This window comes from Pongo abelii, chromosome 13, assembly GCF_028885655.2.
Source record: "Pongo abelii isolate AG06213 chromosome 13, NHGRI_mPonAbe1-v2.0_pri, whole genome shotgun sequence".
Lineage (NCBI taxonomy): Eukaryota > Metazoa > Chordata > Mammalia > Primates > Hominidae > Pongo > Pongo abelii.
The window spans coordinates 38,824,958-38,850,103 of NC_071998.2; the positions used below are offsets into that span (position 1 = coordinate 38,824,958).

Consider the following 25,146-nt stretch of genomic DNA (forward strand, 5'->3'; position numbering starts at 1 on the left):
GTACCCATTCAGTTGCTTTACTCAAATATTATTTCATCTTTATTAAACAAAATTACCTAGAAGTATGCTATATGCAAATAAGTACAATAAAGACACTGACAAGTATTTAATCTCTACTAGGCCACGATCCACCTAAGGAGAGAGACCCAATCATATTTACTTTTTTATTTTTAGAGCTTAGCATAATATTTAGCATACAATAGAGTCTCAATAAATGTTTGATTCAATTAGTATTTAAGGGTCAAGTGTACATTTCACAGAAAGAGAACATTTCGCCTCTGGAAACTGGCAATGACCATATTAAAAGGGAAATATTCTACTGTTGAGAAGTTCATTTTGTAAAAGACAACTGTAAAATATTAAGCTTAGTTCAAAAATGGTTTATCATCATTCATTCATTAGCTAGTTAAACACTATGTGGTAATAATAAGTTAAGATGTACTCTTAAATGCCAGAACTTATGCCTATATGAGTCAGGTTGTCTTTAGAGACAGAATTTTTACAAGGGTACCCCATTTATTACTACATAAAGAGGTCTCTGTACCCTTTGATACCTTGGTTCAACTGCAGAGCCTGTTTCTTCAGTTATGATCTGGTTATGTTTTGGGAAATCCATAAAGCTGATCAAGTCAGGTTCTTCTAAACTGGATACAGGTTTGTGCTCCAAGGATTCATTTGCCAATGGAATGCTTCCACTTTGTAAACTGTCACCAGAGGTACTTGGTTTCAGGAAAAAGCTACATACAGAAAAGGGGGGGGAAAAAGAGCCTTTAAAAATCCTCAAGTCTTCTAAAATTCTATCACATTTAGAATCATTTTATTGATAAAGCAGTCATTAATAAAACTGTATATAATCCAGAAGGAAAACACTGCCATTTACAATACACACACACTCTCTCTCTCTCTCACACATTCCTGCTCTCATTTTCTCTTCCCCTCCTATCCTAAACTTTTCAAATACAAGGCTGGAAATGGTCCAATAAATGATATTCCAATTTTGGAGAAGCACTAAAGAAAACTGTGAAGGAAGAGGGAAAGCAAAATATTTTATTAATTTCCTGAGTTAAAAAAAAAAAGAGCTGCAGTAGCAGCATTTTAAGATATATTAACCTATAATTACTTATAATGTCTTTTATCACTTATAAATCTCCATCTTGTTTCTAGTCATTTCTTCTCTGTTCATTGTTTTATTTACATCTTATCTCTCTCCTTCTCTCTTTGGGTGGGACTCGAGGAGGGAAGGGCCTTGCAAGGAACATTTAGAGAATTTTCTGAGGTAATGGTAATGTTTTCTAAGGGTTTAATTTGCACAAATGCATGCATTTATTCTTCAAATGGTATGTTTAAGATTTGTACATTTTGCTGTATATCAATTTATCTCAAAATAAAAAAATTGTCAATAAATACTGAACTCTAGTTAATGATATGCATATCAAAGTCTTTGGGGGAGAAATGTATTAATATCTCTATCTTACCTTCAAATGAATAAAAATTTAAGATAGATTGGTGGAGAGACAGATAGGTGATAGACTAAGTACAGTAAAGTGTAAATTGAAGGACACAGGGGTAGATATTTGCGTGCTCATTGAAAAAAAAACCTTTAAAATTTGTTGTAAGCTTGAAATTTTCTATAACAACATATTCAGGGGACAGACTTAATAATGCTCCTTTATACCCAATTTGAAAAATATAAAATAAAATGCTTGTCACAATAGCTTAAAAACACAATTAACTCAAAAAGTATAGGACTTATGGAGGATAATTTAAACTTGTGTTAAAGGACATAAGAGAAGATCTGAAAAAAAATACAGAGATATACCAGGCTCACAGATAAGATAATAATAATAGAAAAGTCAATTTTCCCCACATTAATCTATAAATCTCAAAGAAAACTCTAGTTGGATTTTTTTTGAGGACCTCAAACTTATTCTAAGAATTCACAGGAAAGAGCAAAAATACAAAAAATAATAACAAAATCCAAGAGCAGGAACTCATCCTACTAACCAGAGATACAACACAAGGACCAAGTGATGAAAACAACATGGCATTAAGAAAAACAGCAAGAAAATGCAGAACCAAGTGAGGTATACATGGGAACTGAAATATGATACAGGTGACACCACATATCAGTGAGCAAAGGATAGGTTATTTAGTAGATAATATTGGGATAACTGGATTGTTACATGGAAGAAAAATAAAAGCTGGATCCTTACCATCATATATAAAAAGTAGAATAAAGATATATTAAAGACCTAAACATCAAAAGTAAAATATAAGCAAAAACGTTCAAGGATAAAAATTTCCGGTCCTAGGAATAGGGAACAACTTTAAAAGCAAGATTCCAAAAGTACAAATTGCAAGGTAAAAAATTAATGGATGATATCAAAATTAGTGCTTTCAAGTAATTAATATCAATAATATTCAAGTCAGATCAACGAGAAAAAGAAAGATCAATAGAAAAATAGGCAACGAATGGCCAGGCACGGTGGCTGACGCCTGTAATCCCGGCACTTTGGGAGACCAAGGCGGGCAGATCACGAGGTCATGAGATCGAGACCATCCTGGCTAACATGGTGAAACCCCGTCTCTACCAAAAATACAAAAAAATTAACCGGGCGTGGTGGTGGGTGCCTGTAGTCCCAGCTACTTGGGAGGCTGAGGCAGGAGGATGGCATGAACCTGGGAGGTGGAGCTTGCAGTGAGCTGAGATCGCGCCACTGTACTCCAGACTGGATGACAGAGCGAGACTCCATCTCAGAAAAAATAAAAATAAAAATAAAAATAAAAATAAAAATAGGCAAGGAACATAAGCAACCAATTCATAGAAAATGCTAGAGCAGGCCAGGTGCAGTGGCCCATGCCTGTAATCCCAGCACTTTGGGAGGCCAAGGTGGGTGGATCATCTGAGGTCAGGAGTTCAAGACCAGCCTGGCTAACATGGCGAAACCCCGTCTCTACTAAAAATACAAAAATTCGCTGGGCATGGTGGTGGGCACTCCCAGCTACTTGGGAGGCTGAGGCAGGAGAATCGCTTCAATCTGGGAGGCAGACGTTGTAGTGAGCCAAGATCGTGCCATCGAACTCCAGCCTGGGCAACAAGAGTGAAACTCTGTCTCCAAAAATAAAAATAAAAATAAAAAAGGCTAGAATAACAAGTAATGAAGAGACACTCAAATTTGTCAGTATTGACAGAAATTCAAACAATGCCAAAATTTAAAAAGTGATAATACCAAATGCTGGTAAGGCTATACAGAAATGAGAATTCTTGGGTACTACTTGTGGGAGTGTGGCCGTCTAGGAAGCAATATTTTGTGTTTACTAAAATCATGTACGAAAATGATCTTACTCCAAGGATTATTGTTTTCTTAGAGAAACTACTTCACAAGTCCAAAAGGGGATATGTATTTTGCAGTGCACTGCATTACTGCCGTGGTGTTTGTAGTAATAGAGAACTGAAAGCAACTGAAGTGTCTAACACTAGAATAATGGGTAAGCAGAAAGATATATTAACTTCCTGTAGAAGAAAAGGAATAAATTAGATGTACAAATAGTAACCCAGATTTAAAATTGAGTAACAAAAAGAAATAAATTTAGATATATATCACACTTAGCAGAGTCAGTGTCTGTGTAGAATAAGGGAATGAGGGTGGGGATGAGGAAAGGAGGATAAACACAAGAGGGCCCTTGCACAGGCCAAAGATGATAGTGTGTCAGGAATTAGGAAAGAGTATGATTTTACTTAGCTCCACCCTTGCAGCTAAATGAAAAAACAGAGAAGAAATACCTCTACAATTAAATGGTATGATTTCAGCTCACTGCAACCTCTGCCTCAGCCTCCTGGTTGCTGGGACTACAGGCATGTGCCATGGTGTTGGGCTAACCTTTTTTGAATTTTTTGTAGAGATGGGGTTTTGCCAGGTTGCCCAGGCTGGTCTCGAACTCCTGACCTCAAGTGATCTGCCTGCCTCTGCCTCCCAAAGTACTGAGATTACAGGCATGAGCCATTGTGCCCAGCCTAAATGTTTTTGTTGTTTTTTCTGAGACAGAGTCTCGCTCTATCACCCAGGCTGGAGTGCAGTGGTGCAATCTCAGCTCACTGCAACCTCTGCCTCCCAGGTTCAAGCAATTCTCCTGCCTCGGCCTCCCGGGTGCCTGGGACTACAGGCGCACGCTGCCACACCTGGCTAATCTTTTGTATTTTAGTAGAGACGGGGTTTCACCGTGTTGCCCAGGCTGGTCTCGAACTCCTAAGCTCAGGCAATCCACCTGCTTTGGCCTCCCAAAGTGCTAGGATTACAGGTGTGAGCCACCACACCTGGCAATGTATTTTTTTTAAAGCAGCTAAAGGCAGGAAATAAAAAGTTCAATTTATTCCATAAAATGAATGGAATATTAAGTATAATTCCTTAGGTCAGCACAGAGTTACCAAACTCTCAATTATTTAATGTATAATTATAGATCAGCTAGTCTCATGTCTATTGCCTAGAATTTGGTCATTTCACTGCACAGAATACTACTAGGAAGTGCAAGTGACAAGAGAAGAGTTGAAGCCTTTTTTCCCCTTTGTTTCTTCTAAAATATATACTCACTGCAGCTTCAAACTCCTTGGCTCACGCGATCCTCCTGTGTCAGCCTTCCTAGTAACTGCTACCACAGGTGCACACTACCATGCCCAGCTAATTTAAAAAAATCTTTTGTAGAGACAGGGTCTTGCCATGTTGCCCAGGCTGGTCTTGAACTCCTGACCTCAAGCAATCCTCCCACCTGGGCCTCGCAAAGTGTTGAGATTACAGCATGAGCCATGGAGCCCGGCTGATAATCCTACTTTAAATAAAATGGAAAAGTAGACTCCCACGTTACTAGTATTTGCTATTCAAATACTGAAGGTGAAGGACAGACAGGAAGGCAGACCTGGAGCATACCATGAATATTTCGCTCTTCTCCCAGAAGTCATGTTTTTTGAGGGTACTTACTTCTTGAGAGAGCTTTTATTAGACTAACCTTGCAGAACCTCTCAAATCTTTGAATTCTATATTGAGAAGAGGCAAGAAGTTGCTTTTACAGAATGGACAAGCTGTATTCAAATTTGAGTCATCTGCTGTCCATCCAGCCATAATTTCTTCATCATAAACTAAAGCTCCACAAGCTCTACACTGTGAACAACTGGACATCAAAACCTAAAAACAGAAAAATGCAGACACTGAGAACGTTTAATAAAAATTAATCTTAACAGGAATTCTCTTGAGATAATGGGATTTTATTTATTCTATTGACCAAATTTGGAATTATTAATAACAGTTCTTTTATTTCACAGGTAAACTACCAGTTCAATGTCTTACTTACATAAGGCATCAAGCAAATTCAACAAAATGACTTATTTTATTATACTGTCCACAAGGGTATCATAGAATCCTGTTAAATGCCATTCTGAAATAAAAATATGCTTACAGCTACTTTATCATGAACTGAATATAGAACTTTTACCTCCATTGCACAATTCTGATAGATGCTAGACATGCTGGTATTTTGAGAAGAACCATGATCTGATTTTTCAAAGTCTTGCCCTTTCATGCCTCTTGGAAATGGAACTTCACCTACAAAGGAATAAACATCGTAACACCTTATGTAAGGAATGTCCTTGTTTTTTGAAAATGCATGCCAAAGTATTTAGGGGGGACGTATAATAAAGTCTGCAATTGTTTTTCAAGTGGCTCAGTATAAAAATGTATGCATACATAGAAAGAGATAAAGTTAACAATAGTTAATTAAATCTAGGTGGAAAATACATGATTGTTCATTATACGATTCTTTCAACTTTTCAGGACATTTGAAATTTTTTTTTTCTTTTTTTTTTGTTTTAGATGGAGTCTCGCTCTGTTGCCCAGGCTAGAGTGCAATGGTACAATTTTGGCTCACTGCAACCTCCGCCTCCCAGGTTCAAGTGATTTCTCCTGCCTCTGCCTCCCAAGTAGCTGGGATTACAGGCGCACGCTGCCACGCCCGGCTAATTTTTTTTGTATTTTAGTAGAGATGGGGTTTCACTGTGTTGCCCAGGCTGGTCTTGAACTCCCGAGCTCAGGCAATCCACCCGCCTCGCCTCCCAAAGTGCTAGGATTACGGGCATGAGCCACCATGCCCGGTTTGGACATTTGAAATTTTTATAGTAAAAAGTCAGAGAAAAAGAACCGAATTATAATTTTAAAAAGTAACATGGAGTAAGAAACTTCAGTGACACATCCTAGGGATTCTCAAACTCTGGTATACATCGGATTCACCCAGAGAACTGCTTAAAAATACACATTCCCAAGGCCCCATCTCACAAATTCAGTCTCAGAAGTTTTAGCGTTAGGCTTGGACATTTGCATATATTTTGAAAGAAATTTCCCAGATTATTCTGATGCATACCAAAGTTTGAGAACTAATGATACAATCCATGAATATATACAACTAAAAACAAAGGCAGTAGGTGACCATAGTAGTTATAAATCATACAAGATCAGAATAGATCATAAGGTGGCTAGTATTAAAAATCTCTCAATCATCTCAACAAATGGGGCTTATTGAGCGGGGAGTTTACAGGCATCTAAATTAAAATAAGCATAGACAGGCCAGGCACTGTGGCTCATGCCTGTAATCCCAGCACTTTGGGAGGCTGAGGCAGGCAGATTGCTTGAGCCCAGGAGTTCGAGACCAGCCTGGGCAACATGACAAAACCCCGTCTCTTAAATAAAAAAAAAAGCAAAAACTATTATAAAGCAAATGAAGAAAGGATAATCCTTCCCCATACCTGTTGGATAATGCAGTTTTCCTACATCTCCACTACTGCTGCTACTGCCAAGACTTGTGTTGCTCTGGGTAAGTTCACTGGGGACCAACCCTGAGATACTTGTGTTAGGCGATATATTCTCCCCCAAAATATGGTCTTCGAGGCCAGCCGGGAAGCTATAGTCTCTATTAGTTTCCTCCTTTAATTGAAAAAAAAAAAAAAAATTCCACATACATAAATAATACCTTCTCCAATGGGAATATACCCACTCTACCCTTTTCAAAATTAAACTCTATAATCCCAAACAAATCACCATCCCCACATTTTTCAAAACCATGAAATCTCCTCACTATTATTTCACTTCCACACTCTAAGACATTCAAGCCATAAGCAACAATACTTTAAGAAAGATCGTGGTGTGCCTCAGGTGTATGTGGGAGGTCTGGGTGTCTCTCAATATTGAATCTTATAAAATAACAGAATTCTAGGGAGCTCACTGTCTCAGATGGAATCAGGAATCCCAGTACAAGTAGAGTAGGGGTTTTTGAATCAGACAGCCAGATTGTGACCTCGTTCTCCACCATTTATTAGGTATGTAACCTTACAGAAATTACTAAACTTCTTTAACTTTTAATTATGTAATCTGAAAATATGGATAATATGAGTTGTTTCAAATAAAGCTGCTGTGATAATTTCGGATGGGAATCTGAATGTTCAGAATAAACAAATACCAATATTAGAGCCACGAAACATGAATAAAGTTTCAAACACTGTAGTTCTTAACTACATAAGTGATTGTTGAGGCTTTAGGTAGAAAACATTTCAACAATCAGGTTTTTTTGCTTTAAAAATGAAAGACTTGTGTCTTCCTTGTTATAAAACCATGTTACATGATTTTTAAAAATTAAATACAGATAAGCAAAACAAGGAATAAAAAATGTTGATGATATCAACAGTCAGAGAATATAATCAAAATCTTGATATATATCTTTCTAGTCATTTAGAACATACATATAAAATCATATAATAAATCTTTACAAATTAGAATATTGTTTTTAACCTGTACTTCTTATGTAATTATTTTAATGTCATTAAATTTTCTTCTAATTATTTAAACCCTTGTAAACTAATCTGTTTTACTGATATACTATTATGTATTTACTGACTCCCCTGTTGCTTAAACATTCAAAATGCTTCAATCTTATACAAATTACATTGGTAAATTCCTCTATTTTTACATACACCTCTAATTAATTCCTTAGATTAAACTCGGGATGAAAGTTAAAAACATTTTATAGACTTTTCATTCATTCCTTCATTTGTAAATATTTATTAGGTATATCCTATTTGCCTTTTGCCAGGTACTGCTTACTGGTGCCAGGGATGTAACAATGAAAAGACAAGATCCACAGTGACTTGGAATTTACAGTGTCATATATTCCAAGTCCAAATATCCCTGTGTAATGTACTTTTGTTTTTAACAGTTAGATAATTTTTGGGGAGGCAGGGGAGAAAGGGTCTCTATCACCCAGGCTGGAGTGCAGTGGTGTGATCTCGGCTCACTGCAACCTCTGCCTCCTGGGCTCAAGCTATCCTCCCACCTCACCTCCTGGAGTAGCTGAGACTACAGGTACATGCCACCACGCCCAGCTTATTTTTGTATTTTTTTGTATAGATGGGGTTTCACCATGTTGCCCACGCTAGGCTCAAATTCCTGGGCTCAAGCAAATGCCCACTTCGACCTCTGAAAGTGCTGGGATTACAGGCATGGGTCCTCATAACCAACCTCAATAAAATTTCAAAAATAAAACAAAGGCTGGGTGCAGTGGCTCATGGCTGTAATCCCAGCACTTTGGGAGACCTAGGAACACCTGAGCCCAGGAGTTCAAGACCAGCTTGGACAACATAGCAAGACCCTATCTCTACAAAAAATAAAAAATTAGCAGTCACGGTGGGGCACACCTGGAGTCCTAGCAATCAGGAGGCTGAGGCAGGAGGATTGCTTGAGCCCAGGGGGGTCAAGGCTACAGTGAGCCATCCCTGTGCCACTGTATTCCAGCTTGGGTAACAGAGCAAGCCCCTGTCTCAAAAAATAAAATAAAATGATACACTTTTTTTTTTTTTTATCATAATGCCAGATTAAGACACTTTGGAAGCTATTTTATTTTGCCTTCCCTTGACTGACCTCGTAAGCTCTTTAAATACAAAATAGTTAATTTATAATGTTCAATACTATACTTTTAATTCAATTATTATTTTGTCTATAAAGTATTCCTTCAAATGGTATAAAAGTCTTATATGTCTAATTTCTTTTCCCACGTCTCTAATTCCGATTTAGACCTTTTACGATCTGAAATTGATTATATTACCTTGAAAGTGCATGATGCTTTAAGCTTCCAAGCCATTTCATATTATTCTTTCAGATATACTCTTCTGACACTCTTCTTACAGCTTTAACCCCAAATGTCAAATTTATCCTTCAAATCCTAACTTAGATATCACCTGCTTTGCTTTTTTTCTGGGTAGCCCCGAACCTGAACCTCTTTTCATATATTGCTCTTTGGTACCTTCTCCTGAGATATTGCTTCTAAAGTAAGAGCATGGACTCTAGAGCCAAACTCGCTGACTTCAAATCATAGTTCTACTATTCCCTAGTTGTATCATCTTGAGAAGCTAATTAGCCTCTCTGAGTTTCAAATATCATCTACAAAATCAGGATAACAACAGTACCACCCTCATGGGGTTGCTATGAAAATTAAACAAATACATATGTTTGTATATATTCATATATAAAACCAGACATATAGCTTATAACAGTACCTAGGACATACTGTTAAAAAACAAGAGCAAACATTATACATACCTGCCTTATCTACTAAAGTACTCAAATACTATACAATTTCATACAAGGTGAAATTTCAATTTTTTTCTGTAAAACAAGCAAAACTTACCCACTTTCATTTTTACCAAAAGATCTAATGATTAACCCTATGTATAACTTTTTTTAAAGACAATTATTTTTGCCATGTGGTATGAAATCCATGGATTAAGCTGCAGCTTGACTTCATATGTATTAAGGAGATTACATAGGTAAAAATTATTTTAAAAGTGAATGCTACACAAATATAACATGGCATTTTTATTAACTTCAAACACTAATCATTAGAGCTTTCAAAGAAATAATGTTTTAGTTTAGACTAGTGTATGGAATTATAAAATGGTCCCAATATTCTATTTCTACATTATTGACTTCATTACATATATGGTTCAAGTTACTTCAAGAAAGAAACCAAATATGCATAGTTTTTAAATATGAAAACGAAAGTTACCAGAACTCTCTTAATAATCCTTCACATATTTTTAAAAAGATATACAAACATTTCATATCAGATAGACTATACAAAATATAAAAACCAAAGTTACCAGAAATCAGCCAGGCATGGTGACTCATGCCTGTAATCCCAGCACTTTGGGAGGCTGATGCAGTTGGATCACCTGAGGTCAGGAGTTCAAGACCAGCCTGGCCAACATGGTGAAACCTCATCTCTACTAAAAATACAAAAATTAGCCGGGCATGGTGGCACACCCCTATAGACCCAGATACTCAGGCAAGAGAATCGCTCAAACTCGGGAGGCAGAGGTTGCAGACAGCCAAGATCATGCCACTGCACTCCAGCCTGGGCACAGAAATCTCTTAACAAGAGTACATATATTTCTAGAAATATACTATAAACATTCCAATAGCAGACAGACTACACACTTAAAGTTTTCTTACCTCATCATCTGAGTAGCTGTAAGCAGATGCAACAGCTACCCACATCTTACTGGCTACTGTCGCTGCTTGTTTCATACCAGATTTCAGGACATCTATCTTGGGCCCTGAGAGTATATTATCCAGCTTTAGCCCTGACAAAGAATTTACTACAGAACCCAAAGAGCCATGTGGCGAAGAACGCACCAGTGCTGACAAAGAAGTTGAACGTTCTTTATGAGTTCGAGAGGGGGTTTGCTGCTTGAAACGCCCAGTAAAAGTTTTAGACCTGGACACTGCAGGCGAGCTCTTTTCACTTTCAGGATTTTCCTGTGCTGGTGAACCATGATCTAAAGGTAGGCTTGATCTCCTCTCTAGAGCATGAATAAATGCAGTAGTCATGCCAGACTCTCTGTTTTCCTCTCTGTGTAATTCCATACTAGAAGATTTACTACCTAGCGGACTTTTTAGGTTCATATAGCTTTCTATTTCATCAGCCAGATTACGTGCAATAACTGGAGAAAACAACTTATCTTCAGAATCAGGAGTTTTTCCCCCTGTACATTCAGTGGCTAAAAGAGACAAAGGATCTAGTCCAGTTTCAACATCTTCCCTCTCAACCACCTTAGCAATACTATATAAACTACTTCTCTTATTCCTCAGATCTTTGGATACTGTTTTCAAGTCTCTGGACTGATTACTGTTACTATCACTTAGTAGACTCTCATATGTATCTACTGTTGCAGTAGTTTTAGGTACATCATCAACCATAGGCTCAAGGAGTTCTTGGCTTTCCTCAGGCATCTCTGGCACTGGAGATGATCTGTGCTCAGGATTCCAAGTGCTTTCAGACACACAAGTCCTACTATCAGGTAGGTGACAGCTAACATTCTCAAAGCTATGGGTTCTTGCAATACGAAGTGGAGAAGTCTTAGGACATGTCAATGCTGCTGTGAGAATCTTGGCATCTGCTCCCATCATGATAGCCATTTCACTTGAATTCGAATCCAAACTACTCTTCTTAAGCAACATTCCTGCTCGACTTTCAGAACTAAAACTACAACTCCTCTCGGGAAAATGCTTTTGTCTTTTTTCTCCTCTATCACCATTCTTCTTGAGATTAGTAGCTTCGCCAAAGACTGCATCTTCAACTGGATCTTGAGTAGAAAACAGCACATTTGATATACTACCTAAAAGGGAAGGTAAAATATTAACAATGAATCTATTTTCCAAGTTAACTTTTATTAAAATGCTTATTGTTTTCCTGATTATGAATGTGACATATACTCAGAATAAAAGATCCAGAAAATTTAGAGGCCATAAAGAAAGTATAAAAAAAAGTGCACTGGAAAAGCTATTTAAAACTTGCCTCCCAGAGATAGCATTTTAATGTATAACCTGTCTTTCATCCTATATTTATATAAACACCCATTTAAAAAAACAAATCATGCAACATATGATAGATGGATATACCTGTGTTCTTCACTAAAATACAGAAAAAGAAAGAATCTCTTCCATCTTAGTTTTGTATCCAATTCAACAAATACTTGCCAGGAATCTACTCTGCAAAAAGCAAATTTGTAATCATATAGGAATTGTATATTTGCTATATACAATATACAATTTGATTGTATATTTTGATTGCTAATACAATCAAAGTCTTACTGCTGTAAAGTACAAGAATCCGGAATGGAATGCTTAGCACTAGCAAATTCTAAGAAGGCTGATAAAATCTGAGTGGTTAAAAAATTATTCAGATATATCCATTTCTTCAACAAATATTAAACGCCTACTAGTAGCCACTATATGAGGTGCTAGGAATACAAAGGCATATAAAACAGACATAATCCTAGCCTTCACAGAAGTCAGTCTTATTTGATCAGGTAGAGAAAAAATATGCTAATGGCCACAGCAGCTTCCCCCAGCTTTGGAAGAAGCAAGCAGTCTTTTACTCTTTGCTACCATGCAATTTGTTTCACTCCAAGACCAAAAGCTATTATTTCCTATTTGAATCATTATTAGAACTTAAGTCTACCTGTTATGGACTGAATGTTTGTGTCCCCCAAAATCCACATGCTAAAATCCTAACCCTCAGTGTGACAGTATTAGGAGGCAGGGCCTTTGAAAGATAATTTGATCATGAAAGTGGAACCCTGATGAATGGGATTAGAGCCCTTAAAGAAGGAGAGCTCTCTCCTTCTCTGCTGTATGAGGATACAATAAGTTAGCAGTCTGCAACCTGGAAGAGGGCCCTCTGCAGAATTCACCACGCACCCTAACCCTGGACTTTCCAGCCCCTAGAACTATAAGAAATAAATTTCTTTCTTTTCTTTCTTTCTTTCTTTTCTTTTTTTTTAAGTTAGGGTTACGCCGGGCACGGTGGCTCACACCTGTAATCCCAGCACTTTGGGAGGCTGAGGCAGGCGGATCACCTGAGCTCAGGAGCTCGAGACCAGCCTGGGCAACATGGAGAAACCCTGTCTCCACAAAAAAATACAAAAATTAGCCAGACGTGGTGGCATTCGCCTGAGTCCCAGCTACTCGGGGGTCTGAGGCGGGAGAATCCTCAATTGCCTGAGCCCAGGAAGTTGAGGCTGCAGTGAGCCATGACTGTACCACTACACTCCAGCCTAGGCGACAGAGTGAGAGTCTGTCTCAAAAACAAACAAACAAAGTTAGGGTCTTGCTCTGTCACCTAGGCTGGAGTACAGTGGTGCAATCATGGCTCACTGCAGCCTCAATCTCCTGGCCTCAAGCGATCTTTCCCTCCAGCCTGCCAAATTGCTGGGATTACAGGCATGAGCCACTGAGCCCGGCAGAAATAAATTTCTGTTGTTTATAAGTCACCTAGTCTGTGGAATTGCATAGCAGCCTGAATTATTCATATTTAGGATTCTCATTTGTGTTTTTCTTTTCCTTTGTTTTCTTTTCTATCCATTGCTTTTTACTGTAGTCACATCATTTGTTTTGTTAAAAAGCATAACAATATCTGGGTGCTTCAAGGAAAAAAGCTGTCTTAGATAAGATCTTTCTTTTAAACTTCAAGATTGATTCCAAGGTTCTTCTTAATCTTTCAAGTTAGTATTAATAATCATAATTATATCAATTAATCAGAATAAGCATTTAGAGATATTCTTTTAAGGCTTCATGGGAATTAAACTAACCTACTTTACAACTCAAAATATGTACCTGCTTTGAAAGCTGTTCCCAGTATTTGAGAAACAAATCTTTGCAAATATTATTGGTTCTCATAGTATTTCCAAGGAATTTAACGGCACATTTTATTCAATGTTTTTAAAAAAAAATTGCTATACCGACAAAAGCCCCATTATCCTCGCCCTTCGTTCTTAATATGAAAATAAGTTAAAAGGGAAGGAAACACAACAGTCCACAGATGATGTCCAGTTCAATATTTTGAGAGGATTCTAAGCCTCTGACGAAGAAAACTCTTCCCTCCTTTTCCCCAGCATCTCTGCTATCAAGAGGTTGGGAAAATGGGATCTGCAATGTATGTATCAATTATTTTCTCAAAAAATCTTTAGCCCCACCTCTTGAGCACTACCCAAACAAGTAATGAGTGAAACTCGGAGTCACCGTAAATACAAAGAGAAAAGACTTTAAGAACAGGAGTACTTTCACATTGGTTTAAGAAGCTGAACAAATTAGTTTCTGTAAAGTCATACAACAGATACATTTTCAGACAAGACAGTCAACTTTAGAAAAGTGAACTGCAGCCACCACTAATGAAGGGCAAAGGATGCAGGCCAATTTCATTGTCTTTTAAAATCATATACTTGGATATGTGCCATAAGAGTCTTGGGAGGCCTATATATATAATGAAAGTAGAAAACTCAAATTCAAGGGAGCCATACACACAGAGTTATTTAGTACAAATGCTTAATCACAAACAAAAAATGGCTTGGGGTACCTATAACAATGGCCAAAATCAAAGACCCACTGGCATATCTGTGTAGAGGGGAAATGACATGAATCTTTTTCTTCCATTTCCCTTCAGTGATAGGAATTAGCCTGCCACTCATAAGCCCTCTGGAATTTGATCACATCACTGCCTGTTCATGATGCATACAGGAAGCCCTAAAAGTACACTTTCTCATTGTCTATAATGAGAAAGACTAGCCAAACGGAGGACAGGCACCACAACAGGAAAGGGTATTCCAAATAACAAACACACTAAATACTCCTTTTAAAAATCAAATACCTTTAAATAACAATATTTTCCATTTCTTTAGCCGATTTAGAGAACTCAGAACTCCCCTCTGGCTCTTTAGCATGTTCATTACAATTAAGTCAAAAATTTAATGTCATTAAAGACACATATGAGTCTATAAAAGTATATTTTAAATATTTAATAACCAAAATGTAAAGACTCACCAGTGCTACTTTTCCTGCTGTTGATATCAAATATACCAGACGGAACTTTCACAATACTGCTGCCCCATGCAGGAGGTTCAGTAGGACTGTGAGGCTCTGGACTAGGTTGTGAATGTTTTGCCACAATAGCGGAGGCATCACACACCTCTGGAAAAAAATACTTGGATGTTATCATTCCTACTTTTGCCAATATTAAACAGAAACCACATATTGACTTTTAGATATTGTATGTATTTTTCTCCAACAGTCAGTGTGTCTATTTTACTTTAGACACAAAGTAAAATAGACTGTGTCTGGTTTACTTTATGCCATAAATGCTGCCAATATTAACTGAAATAAATGCTTTGTTTTAGCATTCAATAATCCTAACATAAATGTTCTTTAGTGAATCAATTAAGTCTCTGGCCTTCAGTTCTCCTTCTCATCACTTGGCAAGTGGAGAGGGGCTTGTTTCTCCATAACTCTGGAGTATAAAATAAGTAACATTAAAGAAAGAACACTTTTGTGAAAGAGAACAGGAAGAGTGTCTTATTCCATAAGCCAAAATATTCCTCCATGTTTTCATAAAATGATTACAACAAATTATCTCTACCTTAATGAGTCCTATAAAAACCGGGAAAAACCACACAGACTTTTTTTTTTTTTTTTTTTTTGAGATGGGAGTCTTGCTCTTGTCGCCCAGGCTAGAGTGCAATGGCACAATATCGGCTGACTGCAACTTTCGCTTCCCAGGTTCAAGCGATTCTCCTGCCTCAGCCTCCCCAGTACCTGGGATTACAGAGGTGCTGCCACCATGCCTGGCTAATTTTTGTATTTTTAGTAGAGACGGGGTTTCGCCACGTTGGCCAGGCTGGTCTCAAACACCTGACCACGTGATCCGCCCACCTCAGCCTCCCAAAGTGCTGGGATTACAGGCGTGAGCCACCACGCCCAGCCCACATAGACTATTTTTAACCTACCAATGAAAACTATGCACCTAGATATTTGAAGGACTGCTAGTGAAAGAGCCTTTTAGAATTAAAAAGGGCACTAAAATAGAAGTTTTGATAACTCAAAGTTTAGTTCTGGTTCTGTCAAAAGTAGCTATGTAATTTTGGCAAATATCTCAATGGGTCATACTTTCCTGCAAAATTAAGGGCTGACCTACAGAGTCTCTAAAGGTATCTTATGGCCGGGTGTGGTGGCTCACACCTGTAATTCCAGCACTTTGGGAGGCTGAGGCAGGAAGATCACTTGAGCTCAGTAGGTCAAGACTAGCCGGGGCAACATGGAGAGACCTTGTCTCTACAAAACATAAAAAAATTAGCTGGGCGTGGTGGCATGTGCCTGTGGTCCCAGCTGACAGGGGACTGAGGCAGAAGGATCATATGAGGCCAGGAGATCAGGGCTGCAGTAATACATGTTCTCGCCACTGCACTCAGCCTGGGCGAGAGAGCAAGACCCTGTCTCAAAAAAAAAAAAAAAAGAAAGAAAGAAAGAAAGAAACAAAGTTCTCTTAAATTTTAAAACTTCAGAGACTACCAAAATCTACCTTATATAACACTACACAGCATCTTAGGAGCCAGACCTTACATTTGTGAAAATAATCATCAAAGCTATCAACTAAGATAAACTTCTAATTATTAATAATACAGGTATTATTCTAAGTAAAGTTCGTAAATATCAGTACTTAACCTTCTGTTTGCATTTTTGTTTTAGTTATCAATTCTCTTGCTGCTTGTTCTTCAGGCACATGAATTTCTGCATCATCCTTTATAAGTTCATCCTTAGACCCATATCCTTGGTCAGACTGACCACCTGTTAAAAAGAATGCAGACTTACATATAAATGTTTTCATATACTTATAATTCACATATAAAAATCAAAAGAAAATTCCACTGATCTACACAATTACGGTTAGACAAAAGGAAGACAAGAAAGCACACAAGGAACCAGAACATTTTAAAAATAATGATAAGCTGCAAAGAACAGTAGAAACAGGAACATCAAAGACTAAACACATTTGGAAGCACTACATCTTAATTTCTTCATCTGTAAATTAAAAAGATTTAGACAAGATGTTTGGAAAAGTCTCTTTTGGAGAGTGTCTACAGAATGCTACCTTCTCTGTAAGAATAAAACACACATATATCTGCTTACTTTTGCAAAAAGTAATGCAGGCAAAATAAACCAGAAAACAGTAAAGATGGTTACCTACCAGGGTTGGGGAGAAATAAGATACAATGAATAAAGAGGGAGAAAACTTCTCTATGTATGGCTTATGGTATTGTTTTTATCTTTGGAGACAGAATACACTTCTGCATGTTAAAAAAAAAATAAAATCAGTAAGATAAAAGGTGTGCAACTGAATGCAAATGGAAACAAATGAAGCCAACTGTATTTCACACGAATAACATAATCACACTGAAAGGGCCAGGGGAGGACTAATCCAAGAACTTTGAACACATTATTTTGAGTATCTACCCTAAGCCTGGGAGTAACAGTCAAATCCTGAAAATCTTAGTAGGTTTGTTTTTGACAGATAAATGGGTGTGACAATTCTGAAATTATTTTTTATGTACAGTACACGTATTTTCTAGCTTAGGAAAAAAGTTTAGAAGCAGTAACACTATGGTAACAGTGAGCCCAAATTTTGGCTTCTAAAATCTATTTCCCATGAAAAAGAACCTGGGATCCCTGAAGAAATGGCTGATTCCAGAGCTCACACAGAGAAGGTACAAGACTGAGCTAGAACATTTTGTTGTGCCAAAAAGGTAGTGCTCAGAAACATAATGGGAGAATATCTAAAGGACATAAAAACTAGCTTAAAGGAGCTCTCACTGGCCAACACAGGGATAATTTGAGGACCAAATAAGGACAGTAATGAATTATATTTCAATGAATAAAACAGGAATCCATCAGTCCATACTGATAATAAATAAGAAAAAAATAGAGAATGGAGAATTTTCTATATATTAGAATATCATCTTCTAAATATGAAAACAGTGACAGAGTTGGCAAAATCACCACTTTGTAGCCATCATAGTAATGCCTGCTTCAGGCAAGCATCATCAATGGATGCCAAATTTAAAAGAGAAAGTGTCATGAGAAAGGATATTAGCACATTGTCTCAGAGTGTCCTTTCAAAAACAGCTTATTATCTGAGAGGAAAAAAATATTATAGTAACTATCCACAGAGAAACCAGACAATAGTGAGACTAGGTGATCCAAATCAATATCACCGATGAAGGTCAGACTGTGTGTGCCTGTAGGACGTGACAACCTGAGAAGGAGTCAACATCATTTACGTAGCACACCCATGGATGCATAACCTAATCACTAGGAAATAACAGACAAACCTAAGTTAAGAAACATTCCACAAAATAATTAAAATGAATTCTTCAAAAAGGCCAAGGTCATAAAAGATTTTTTAAAGGCTAAAGAACTGTGCCAGGTTAAGGAAGACTAAAGAAAGGGAGTTAAAGTACCACAAGGAACACTGGGATAACTGACAAACTTGGAATATAAACTATAGATTAAAGTGGTATATCAATGTTTTCTTGAATTTGGTAACCAAAGTGTGGTTATATGTAAGAGAAAATGCCACTGAAATAATAAAGACGTAAAAGGGCAAGATGTATGTAACCTGCTCACATGACTTAGGAGAAAGAAATGGTATGTGCATGCAAGCAGAATGAAAATAATAAAGGAAATGTGGCAAACTAAAAACCAGGGAATCTAGATAAAAGATATGAGAGTTTTCTGTATTATTCTTGCAACTTTTCTGTAAGTTTGAAATTATTTCAAATATTTTAAAAGTCTTTTTTGACTTCATAGTTCTATACTTTAAAATCAAAACTAAGATCAGGTACTAGAGAAAACAGTATAAAGATGTCAATAAAAGACACATAAAATAACATATGCAGTACCTCCATTTTCCATCACTTATTACACTGCCACTCAGACTCTGGGTTTGCCACACAACAAAAGAATTAAATGTCTTTAAATACTACTACTTAGAATGACTAACTTCAGTCACTTTTTTACTAGCTCCCTCAAAAAGTCTGGTAAAGCAATATGGTGCCATGAAATGAACACTAGGCTGGGACCTGGGTAAATTAAAACCAAACATGCCCCTAACAGCTAAGTGACTCTGTACCAGGTACCAAGTGGAAAGATTCTACGAGATAATCCTTAATGAAATGAGCAACTTAAGCACCTGGGCTGAAAACTCCAAAAGCATCAAATGGCATTGCCAGAAGTTCTACAGAGACACACCATCACTGCAAATTCAGTATATGGCATTCGGTCATTTGAAATGCAGCTAAAATATATATAAGAGGGACCTGAAGGTTTGTGCCCAACTATGGAAGTCTTTACACCAATTACCCAGGATTACTAGGAGATTGGTATTTCCATTAAAGGAGTAAATTGCCTCTATAATGAAGTAAACTTAAAAATCTGAAGGAATAAGGGGAAAGGTGTTTATGTATTACTATTACTATTCCTGGTAAACGTTTTCATACAAAAAAATATATTTTTTTGCTTTTTATACATGAAGCCCATTTCTTCTACAAGTATCATCAAAAAAATACTACAGGAAATAAAATATGGTGGCTTTAAAATAAAAGTTTCATAAAAATTCTTATTTGTTAATATAATATACAAACATGATGGCAAACTGAGGAAGTTAATTACAAATAGGATTGTAACCTGTAGCTTTATGTTGACTTTCAAATTTACACATGCTCCTGTAATTATGTGAAGGTTGTTTTTAGCACAAGAATTCAGCAGATCAGTTTTGGAAAGCAATGGCCACACCACCTTAACAGCTGAAACAATTAATTCTTCAATGCCTATAACACTATTTGTCACAATGATGCCACAAACCAACCTCAAAATAAGAATTTTAGCAAGGCATAATATATTTTCAAATAAGATAACAAACATGCTTTGCAAACTGACCATAAAAAGTTAGCTGGATATTTTCAACAGAGTCTACATATAATTACATTTATCTGAAGGAGAAAAGGCAAGAAAATGAAAACTGTTTACCACTCATAACAAACTTAAAATACAATGAAAGGTCTTTCCCCCACCCTTGCATGTCAGCAAAATTTAACCTAATAAATGGGAAATTACCTGATGTGGTTAACATTCAAGGGTAGAATTAATGCACACGTGTATCCATAGCTTCACGTCATATAAGTCTGTCTGCACCCCACACCATGACAGCCAAGGACAAATGCAGCACCAAGAAACAGCACAAAGCAAAAAGCAAAGCAACAAAGAGCAGAGAAAAGGAAACTTCAGTCATTGAGACAAGTTCATCAGATGAAGCACAGGAATTAGACCCAGAATTCTTTTTAAAGGAAGGCTTGAGATATTAAAAACAACCACAACAAAAAAACAACACAAGAAGAAGGATGTGCAACACACATATATCTGCACAACGTGCTACTTTAGTTACACTTATTTCTAACTTCAGAGGAGAGGGATTATTCCCGTGGCTATGTACATAAAAGCAGCTTCAATAGCTTCTCAGATCTTAAAAAATGTAACTTAAAGAGAAGACTTTTTCTCACTGTGTGACTTACTTCCTTCCCTCTTTAATATTCACACTCTTAAAGTTTTAAGATACATTTTCTATTTAATTTTTTAAAAAGATTTGCAAGTTGTGTCACTAATTTTCAAGTTCCTTAGCTCATGATTCCTAATTATAGCATACAATTTCACAAATTAATGATAAACAAATACAAAGAAGCATCATGCTAGAGCACTGTGCACAGCACTCCCATACTAATTTTGTACTATAGGAAATAAACAGAAGTGACCTGCAGACTCATATTGTTTCTCTTGTAAGCATACAGTACTTTTAAAGTAGTCGTATCACACAAACTCAAGAAGGGAAGAAGCTTTTTGAAAAAGGAAAGATTTAACATGAGAGTAAGTGAAGGGTTAGTAAAATCTGGATTTTAGTACCTGTGCTAAAGTGATTATCAATGGACTCAAGCCTGATTAAATCTCTGACGAAGACTGTGTGCTCCCCATTGTTAGCATCATTAGAACTATCCACGCTACCGTGGCTCACCGTGTCCCCATCACTTCCACCTGTGACAGTTTGAAGAGCTAAAGATAAGGATAATAGCAGTTCAATAACTCATGCATTGATAATCTCTTCAACTAAACATGATTGACCCACAGTTCATTTATAGTTGCAGAGAACACTTTCTAAATTTCGGGAAAAAAACAAAAATAATTTTGGACTAAGATAATCTGTCTTTAAATGTATGTCAAAATGTCTACCAGAATTTAAGTTTTCTACTTCACATAGCTAAAAATTCATATGCCTATAAAGCTCATGGTTCAGCAAGGAAGTATATTTCTAATCACATGTATTACCTGATATTGAGGAGACCTGTGACCTTTGCACAGTCTTTTTAAGCGGCTGCCTAAACTGTGCCAAGCCATGTACCACATTCCGTACCTTCGTCCATAAGAAGATACCACTACGGGTACTGCTAGGCCACGGGCTCTCCAAGACTACCTAAAGGTAAAATAAGGGTAAAAATAATGTTCATTAGCAATATCTGATTTTAAAAATACATACATATATGTGTGTGTGTATGTTTATATATATACACACAAATATAAAAAGTTATACTGGCCAAGAGGTATATTAAAAAATGCTAAACATTACTAAACATCAGAGAAAAGCAAATTAAGACTACAATGAGACATCTCATCACCTCACACTTGTTAGAATCATTATTGTCAAAAAAACAAAAGATGTTGATTAAGGATGTGGACAAAAGAACCCCTACACACTCTTGGTGGAAATGCAAATTAGTACAGCCATTAAAAAGATTCCTCACAAACAGTATAGAGTTTCCTCAAAAAATTAAAACTAGAGCTACCATATCATCCAGCAATCCTATTACTCTACTCCCATGTTTATTGCAGCATTATTCACAATAACCAAGATATGAAATCAACCTAAGTGTTCATCAATGTATGAATGGATGAAGAAAATGTGGTATATATACACAATGAAATACTATTCGGCCCGAAATAAAAAACGAAACCCAGTCATTTGTGACAATATGAATGAACCCAGAGGACATTGTGGTAAGTGAAATAAGCCAGGCACAGAAAGACAAATACTGCATGATCTCACATATATATGAGATCCAAGAAAGTGAAACCCATAAAAGCAGAGAGTAGAACTATGGTTACCAGGGGCTTTGGGAGGTAAGGGGAAAGGGGAAAGGGGACACTGGAAGATGTTGGTCAAAGGATACAAAATTTCAGTTCAATAGGAGAAATAAATTCAAGAGATCTATTGAACAACATGGGGACTACAGTTAATAACAATGTATTGTATTTTGAAAATTGCTAAGAGACTAGAAGTGTTCTCACCACAAAACAATGAAGGCATATGTTAATTATTTAATAGCTCGATTGAGCCATTCCACAATATACATATCTCAAAACATCATATTGTACATGATAAATATATACTTTTTGTCAATTTTTAATAATTATAAAAATTATTTAAAAAAAAATCCCAAAACTTCCTCTAATAGGAGTTTCATGAATAACAAAAGGTATACAAAATAATCATTCTTAATAAGCACCACATCTTGCCTAATGTCGATCCTACTTACCTTATTATAATAACCATAAGTAATAGCATTAGGCTTTATCCTAGCAGTTTTCATTTCAAATAAGACTCTCACTGCTAAAACAGGATGACCCCAAAGCCCACAAAGCTGCATCACTACTCGATAGCACACCTAACAACAACAACAAAAAAAATCAGTGTCAGTAATTAGTATACTAATCTATCTGTGAATTGTAGAGATTTTACTGAATTCTTTCCATGAAGTTATTAAGCAGTATTTTCTCCTTTGTTCTGCTTTGAGCATCTTAGCAAATTATTTTTAAGACCTATTCAGGCTGGGCACAGTGGCTCACGCCTCACAGCACTTAGGGAGGCTGAGACGGGTGGATCACCTGAGGTCAGGAGTTTGAGACCAACCTGGCCAACATGGTGAAACCCCATCTCTACTAATAGTACAAAAATTAGATGGGCATGGTGGTGCATACCTGTAATCCCAGCTACTTGGGAGGCTGAGGCATGAGAATCGCTTAAACCCAGGAGTTAGAGGTTGTAATGAGCCCAGATCACACCACTGCACTCCAGCCTGGGCAACAGAGTGAGACTCTGTCTCAAAAAAAAAAAAAGAAAAAAAAAAACAAACCTATTCATTAATGCAAGTATAATCATTATTAACTATTTCATATAAGACATATGTGTCCATGTTCCATTTGTTTGAGTAACTAAATCTATACAAAGAGAAAGACTATTACTCCTCAAAATCTGAGAGGTAATTCATTTCTAAAATCAAGGATAGAGGCCGGGAGCAGTGGCTCATGCCTGTAATCCCAGAATTTTGGGAGGCCCAGGCAGGCAGATCACCTGAGGTCAGGAGTTCAAGATCAGCCTGGCCAACACGGTGAAACCCCATCTCTACAAAAAATATATACAAAAATTAGCCAGGCATGGTGGCACGCACTTGTAGTCCCAGCTACTTGGGAGAGTGAGGCAGTGGAATTGCTGGAACCCAGGAGTCGGAGATTGTAGTGAGCCAAGACTGCGCCACTGCATGCTAGCCTGGAGGAAAAGAGTAAAACTGTCTCTAAATAAAAAATAAATAAATAAATACAAATAAAATCAAGTATAATTAAAGTCTCTCTCTCCCCAATCACTATGCTTTCCATTCAATGCCAAAGGAATTAAAAACAGTATCTCCAAAATGCCTACAGAACAAATAGGATTTGTCTTTAAAAGAATAAGAAGACAGTAACATTATCAGCAAAGACTTTTCATTTTTAATTCTAATCTAGTTCAAAACATCATTTATAGTTATCTTAACACCAAAAATATTTTTACAGGGAAAAACAGCATTGGAAAAAGCTAAATAAGTGCCTCAGTTTCCTCAACCATTAGCTGGATACTGTCAGTATCTACTTCTTAGGATGGTTTCTAAGGCTTGAGAGAGAAAATGCATGAAAATGTCTAGTACATCATTCACTGAGTGCTTACTACGAACCAGGCACTTTAAGTATATTAACTGATTTAACTAACCTTCAAACTAACCTTGTGATGAAGGTGCTAACTACTATTATCTACCTCGGTTGTTCTCCAGGAGCAATTTCGCTCTCCGGGAACATTTCTGATTGTCATGATCTGTGCAGGGAAAGAGAGGCACATAGTTGGTAGAGGCCAGCGATGCTACTAAACATCCTACACCATGTACAAGACAGGCCCCTAAAATAAACAATTGTGTGGGCCAAAATAGCAATAGTGCCAAAGTTGAGAAGCTCAAAGCTACATTTTCTAACAGATAATCCAAAACACAAATAGGTTACATAGGCCAGGTGCAGTGGCTCATATTTATAATCTTGGCACTTTGGGAGGTCAACTAGAAGGATGGCTTGACACCATGAGTTTGAGACCAGCCCAGGTAACATATCGAGACCCCATCTCTACAAAAAATAAAACTAAAAAAATTCGACGTGGTGGTGTGCACCTGTAGTCCCAGCTACTCGGGAGGCTGAGGCAGGAAGATCACTTGAGCCCTTAAGTTCTAGGCTACAGTGAGCTGTGACAGTACCACTGCACTCCAGCTTGGGCACGAGTATATATATATATTTAAATATAAATAAAAAATATATTTTTAAATAGATTATATAACTCACCTTAGGACACAGGTCCTAAGTGGAGAGCCACTTACTAAAAGCCTATTCCCTATCTGCTCCCCAATAAAGTTATATTAAGAATAAAATGAAGCCAGCCACAGTGGCTCATGCCTGTAATCCCTGCTTTTTGGGACGCCAAGGTGGGGGTTCAAGACCCAGGAGTTCAAGACTAGTGTGGGCAACAAAGTGAGACTCCATCCCTTAAAAAAAAAAAAAAAAAAATCAAAAAAAGAAAAACCATATGCCAGGCACAGGACTGTATGCCTGAAGTCCTAGCTACTTGGGAGACAGGTGGGAGAATTGCTTGAGCCCAGGAGTTCAAGGCTACAGTGAGCCATGATCACACAACTGCACTCCAGCCTGGGTGAGAGAGGAGTCAGACTCCACCTCTTTAAAAATAAACAAATATGGCCAGATGTGATGGCTCACGCCTGTAATCCCAGCACTGAGAGCTGAGGCAGGCAGATCACTTGAGGCCAGGAGTTTGAGACCA

The 25,146-nt window shown here is 37.2% G+C and overlaps 1 protein-coding gene across 7 annotated transcripts in view; it reads right to left on the reverse strand.

Annotated features, from left to right (window-relative positions):
- The window catches only part of DENND4C (DENN domain containing 4C), a 136,420-nt gene that overhangs the window by 18,536 nt on the left and 92,738 nt on the right, over positions 1–25,146 (reverse strand). For 6 of the 7 annotated variants that reach the window (XM_024251916.3, XM_054521037.2, XM_054521039.2 and 3 more), the window contains 10 exons: positions 22,556–22,684; positions 21,291–21,435; positions 20,871–21,017; positions 16,584–16,706; positions 14,910–15,056; positions 10,542–11,707; positions 6,788–6,965; positions 5,485–5,594; positions 5,002–5,177; positions 555–737 (listed from right to left, as the gene is read on the reverse strand). In XM_024251916.3, the coding sequence (XP_024107684.1) occupies positions 555–737; positions 5,002–5,177; positions 5,485–5,594; positions 6,788–6,965; positions 10,542–11,707; positions 14,910–15,056; positions 16,584–16,706; positions 20,871–21,017; positions 21,291–21,435; positions 22,556–22,684 (2,504 nt within the window). The remainder of the gene's footprint in view (positions 1–554; positions 738–5,001; positions 5,178–5,484; positions 5,595–6,787; positions 6,966–10,541; positions 11,708–14,909; positions 15,057–16,583; positions 16,707–20,870; positions 21,018–21,290; positions 21,436–22,555; positions 22,685–25,146) is intronic. The other variant, XM_024251918.3, reaches the window with a different exon arrangement.